The sequence below is a fragment of the Mirounga leonina genome, unplaced genomic scaffold (genome assembly GCF_011800145.1).
Source record: "Mirounga leonina isolate KUSES-001 unplaced genomic scaffold, KU_Mleo_1.0 Mir_175, whole genome shotgun sequence".
Lineage (NCBI taxonomy): Eukaryota > Metazoa > Chordata > Mammalia > Carnivora > Phocidae > Mirounga > Mirounga leonina.
Window position 1 is genome coordinate 1,607,953 of NW_023270453.1, and position 5,795 is coordinate 1,613,747.

A 5,795-nucleotide genomic window follows, 5' to 3' on the forward strand; every position below is an offset into this window, starting at 1 on the left:
CACCTTTTTGAAGTGTGATCCCACAGCTGGCAATAATATTTCCTTCCTTTGTCATCCAATAGCATTTTATTTTTAATCTCTTTGATGGTACTGATTACAAGCTCACATGTATTGGGTTTAATTAAACTATAAGCTTCTTGATGTCAGGTGGCACTGCAAAAACATCTGTAAATGAGCTGGCACCATGGCTGGCTATAGAAGTCGTCTAATAAATGTTCATCAAATGAATACATACTTTGTATAGCTACTTTTCTCTTCTTTAGTTTCAAGCAGTGGAAGAAACAAGTAATGAGTCTCAAATTCTAGTCTTACCATGGCTACCTACCTAGTCTGCCAACTTGACCAAACTACCATAAAGTATCTTTATCTCAGTTTGTCCATTGAAGAAGTAGTACTAGAAATACTTCTAATGGGGGGTACCTGGCTGGCGCAGTCTATAGAGTGCGTGACTCTTGATCTTAGGGTTGTGAGTTCGACCCCCACATTGGGTGTAGAGAGCGCTTAAAAATAAAATCTTAAAAAAAATACTTCTAATGGATCATGGGTAATGTGTATACAAGAATAGAGATGTCCTATATAGGCTTTGCAACAGGATAGATTTCCTACAAGTTGCCCTCGCCAAGATTGGACATAAAATGAGGTCCAGAACAGGAGTGGTGTGAGGCTGGGTATAGAAGCATAATGGACTGCCCGACTGCGGGGTAGCTGCGTACGTTGAAGGACACAACCGGCGGAAATGGTGCCTTCTGCAAGACTGAAATCATGGCAGGTCCAGAAACTGATGCTCAATTCCAGTTCACTGGTATCAAAAAATATTTCAACTCTTATACTCTCACAGGTAGAATGAATTGTGTACTGGCTACATATGGAGGCATTGCTTTGATGATCTTATACTTCAAGTTAAGGTCTAAAAAAACACCAGCTGTGAAAGCAACATAAACGAATTTTAACCTGTACCTCATCTGTTAAGTTCCCATGCCTGGAGAAGCTAATGCCAACTCATCATGTGATACTCAATTTGTACACTAAATTATGAATCTGGAAAAAAAAAAGCATAATGGACTGAGTGCTAATCTCCAGTCTATGATGTTGAAAGCGGAGCTGGGTTGGGGGCCCAGACACCATTCTGTGTAGGGGAAGGGTTATAATCAGATTCCATGGATTAATTAAACCAAAGTCATATATGTAGAAAAGGCAGAGAGGATGGGGCACTGTGGATCTCCATCAATTCATGTGGACATGGTCCTATTACAGAGAGGGCCCACTTTTTTTTTTTTAAAGATTTTATTTATTTATTTGAGAGAGAGAGAATGAGAGAGAGCAAGCACATGAGAGGGGGGAGGGTCAGAGGGAGAAGCAGACTCCCTGCCGAGCAGGGAGCCCGAGGGACTCGATCCAGGGACTCCAGGATCATGACCTGAGCCGAAGGCAGTTGCTTAACCAACTGAGCCACCCAGGCGCCCAGAGAGGGCCACTTTTGAAAGCCCCCAGACTGCCTCTGGGGCCCTCCTCAACTGGCTTTTGGTGAGGTTGTGATATTGTGATTTATAATAAGAAATATATATTTAGTCTTTGTCCCCCATTTGTGGCACAGAGCTCCTAAAACCCTTGGAATTTCCTAAGGAATGAGAATTTAGTGTCTTTTGTTATGTTAATGAGGTGTCTTTGAATGACACTTAATGATGGGGGCTGGTTGCTAGGGGAACCAACCATGTGACTACAAGGTTAGAACTTTCTGGTCCTACCCTCTGACCTCTGGGAAGGCAAGAGGGGCTGGAGGTAGAATCACTCATCAGTGGCCAATGATTTAATCAATCAGGGCTGTGTCATAAAGTCTCCATAGAAAACCAGAACGACAGGGTTTGGAGAGCTTCTGGGTTGGTAAACACATGGAGATTTGGGGGAGAGTGGGATGATTGGAAAGAGCATGTAACTCCTGCCCCTTCCCCATACTTATGCATCTCCTTCATCCAGCTGTTCCTGTATTATATTCTTTTATAATAAATTGGTAATCTAGTAAGGAATATGCTTCTGTGAATTCTGTGAACCGCTCTAGCAAATTAATCAAATCCCAAGGTGGAGGAGGTCATGGAACATCTCATCTATAGTCAGTTGATCAGAAGCACAGGTAACAAACTAGGCTTATTTTTTATTTTTTAAAAGATTTTATTTATTTATTTGAGAGAGAGCGAAAGCAAGAGAGATCACAGAGGGAGAGGGAGAAGCAGACTCCCCACTGAGCAGGGAGCCACGTGGGACTCAATTCCAGGACCCCGGATGATGACCTGAGCCAAAAGCAGTTGCCCAACCAACTGAGCCACCCAGATGCCCCCAAACTGGGTTTATGATTAGTGTCTGAAGTGGGGCAGGAGGGGGGCAGTCTTATAGGACTGAACCCTTAACCTGTGGAGTCTGATTCTGTCTCTGGTTGATAGTGTCAGAATTGATTTGAATTGTAAGCACCTAGTTGGTGTCCCAGAATTCCTTGGTGTGGTGAATCCCTCCTACCCCATACATTAGAATTGAGTGAACACTCTAGAGATCCTCTAAACATGCTCCCTGATGGGGGTGATAGCTCAATTAATATCAAAATATGTGAGTCCTAACCAACTATGTGGCAAGTTACTTTGCCTTTCTTGAATATTTATACTCATCTTTAAAAGGGCAATAAACATACCTGTCCCTTTAAGAAATTTACAGTGATCAAATAATATTCGTGAATAAAAAGCATTTTGCAGAAATGTATAGTACAACTGAAAAAAAGAGTAGATTTCAGTTCTTTTGAAATGAGTGCCAATTAGGCAGAAAATAGTTAAGTAATACTTTGTGTGTTTGGCATCATTGGGGGATTCATAAAAGTCAATTTTCTGGGTTGACTAAGCCCTTGAAATGTCAACACAAGAAAATTATACTATACACAACTGACCACACACGCACTAAGTGAAAATATCCCATAGGATCATGAGGTCACTTTATTCCCTTCCTCCCACCCTTTGGGGCCAATTACCAATTAAGTTATATTCAAATTTGCAATTTTGCATTATTGTGAGGTTTTATTATACATGATCTTCTGTGTTCTTTACTTGTATATACTGAAATAATTAAACATTTCTGAGGTCTTGGTTATAAATACAGTTGGGATATGATACAGGATGTTCTGTCTCTACAATATATGACCCCAGACTGTCAAGTTTTTTTGAATAATTGAATTTGCTTTTTATAGCTTTTCTGAACTCTCCCTTTCTGCCAGGCTTCCTATGGTCATTTTTGCTTTTGTCAGAGAACTGAGAACCAGTACTTCTTTTGTTTCCCTTTTATTTGCTCCTTTTAATCTGCTATGGGTTAGAAAGCCAGTAAATCAAGCTTATTAGAATGATATGTGCTTCCCAGGTCACAAGCCAAGGGGAAAATATAAGGCTATCAAAATAGGTTATATAACAAACAAACAAAAAAATAGAAACAACCTAATAATGATAATATTTTGATGTCTCCGTCCTCACCTGTCTAACTGTGGGAACTCCGACTTCATTCAAATCCCCCACGTAGAGCTAGAAAAAGCGAAGAATTTTTCAATTACCATCCATACTTCCTTCTTTATTGACCAGGCCATGGGCTCTTGCCTTGTACATGGCTGATGGGGTGCTCCATCCATTCCGAAGGTACTGGGATGAAACACGGCTGTGGCTGTCTGAGGAACTTAAGCTCCATCGTACTTGTCAGACTAACTCGCGTCCCCAGGAGGGGACGCCATGTGTAGTGTGGTCGAGTATGACAATCATGACCTCAGTGAGCCACGCCTCTCGTGTCCCCACTCCTTTTGCAATGTCACTCTGCTACTCCCTTTATCAAGAGTAGAGTCTAGGGATGTCTGGCTCGGTCAGTTAAGTGTCCGACTCTTGATTTCAGCTCAAGTCATGATCTCAGGGTCATGAGATCGAGTCCTGCGTTGGGCTCTGAGCTCAGTGTGCAGTCGGCTTGAGATTCTCTCTTTCCCTCCCCTTCTGCCCCTCTTTCTGCTCACTCATGTGAGCAATCTCTCCCTCTCTCAAATAAATAAATAAATAAATAAAATCTTAAAAAAAAAAAAAGAGTAGAATCTACTACTCCATCCCTTGTATCCAGGCAGCTTTGTGACTTGCTTTGACTAACAGAATGGGGTGGAAGAGACATTATGTGGCCTCTGAGCCTAGGCTGGAATGTGTCTTGCAGCTTTACTTTTGCTGTCTTGGAAGCACTGCTGCCTTGTGAACAAGCCTGGGCTGGCCTCTTGGAGGACGAGAGACTCCATGGAGAGAGAGGCGGAGCTGTCCCAGCTGAAGCCCCAGCCATGTGAGCGAGAACGTCCCAGACTAGTCAGGGCCAGCCAGACCCCGGCTAAGCCATCAGCCAACTACAACTCCCCGGTCGCCCTGGCTGAGACCAGGAGAAAAACTGCCCAGCTGATCCCAGCTTAGATTGCAAGACCGTGAACAAATAAATGATTTGTTGTTTGAGGTCACCAAGTTTTGGAATGATTTGTTATGGGAGCAAAGGATAACTGAAGAGGAAGAGAGGAGAACGCTTCTTTTCCGGCAGCCTCTGTGCTGGTTGTGGTATACCCCAAAACACTGCCTGGGGTTACCTTCATTTCACATAGAGTAAGTGGTAAAGATTTTGGTTTAGTTGTTCTTCTGTTTGACTCTGCTGTCCCTAGAGAGCTGGCACTTTTTTTTTTTTTAATTTATTATAGAAAGAGAAAGAGTGGTGGGGAGGGGCAGCGGGAGAGAGTCTCAAGTAGACTCTGCATGGAGTGCGGAGCCTGACAGGGGGCTTGATCCCGTGACTCTGAGCCGAAACCAAGAGTCAGCCGCTTAACTGACTGTGCCACCCAGGACCCCAAGCACTGGCACTTTTTAAAGGGAGTGCCATGCATTGTCATCCAACCCTCATGCTCATCAGAGGCTATGCATGACCTTCCCCTCCCTGAGCACTAACGGGGTTCCTACTCCCCTGTAGCTGAGGGGTCTTACTCTGATGGCTGCTGGTGACCTCAAAAAACCTTTAGGACCATGGAGGACCCCAAAATACCTTCCCCGACACTGGCGAATGAGTCCATTAGAAACGGACCCAGTTTTCTCTCTGTCCTTTGGGACTCCATTCCATTTACCTAAAGCAAGAAAAAATTGATTGATGGTAAGGCCTGAGTGGTTCTTTTTTGAGCAAGATATTTTATCTTCTATTTTTTAGACTGGTCAAAGTCCTTTTTGGATTGTCAGGATACTTGGCTATATTCTGGTTAGCTAAGGTTGCTTGATAAATGATGACCTCCAGATAAATTGTTTTCTATGTAAGAAGCATCTATTTTATTTTGTTTTTTGTTTTTGTTTTAATTTTATTTTAATTTTAGTGTAGTTAACATAGAGTGTTATGTTAGTTTCAGATATACAACATAGTGATTCAGCAATTCCATGGATGAAGAATCATCTATTTTAAAACCAGAATTTCTTGTGTTTTTTGCCATTCTACGATGGAAAGATTAGCTGAATGAGATTTCATCACTAGTATGACTGTGTACAAAAAAGCTTCCTCAATATAAGCCCTGGATGCCCTTGTTTCAGACTGGGAGTAAAGGTATAAATCTTCAAATAAAAATAATATGAATTGTAATCTCTTATTCACTGCCATGCTTGTAAATTTGCCACCAAAATGTTAGTCGGGGGATGACATAATTGTGGCTAATAATAAAAAATTTTTCCCTTTATTTTTGAGATGGCGATAAAAGATTATGAACAACAGTTTGAAAATACAAATAATGA

At 42.0% G+C, this 5,795-nt stretch overlaps 1 protein-coding gene across 1 annotated transcript; it reads left to right on the top strand.

The window, feature by feature from the left end:
- Positions 1 to 747: 747 nt before the first annotated feature.
- LOC118021894 (ATP synthase membrane subunit DAPIT, mitochondrial) lies at positions 748 to 1,047 on the top strand. The gene has a single exon (XM_035022393.1). It carries the CDS (start codon positions 763 to 765, stop codon positions 937 to 939), a length of 177 nt encoding a protein of 58 aa, XP_034878284.1. The 5' UTR covers positions 748 to 762; the 3' UTR covers positions 940 to 1,047.
- Positions 1,048 to 5,795: the final 4,748 nt, after the last annotated feature.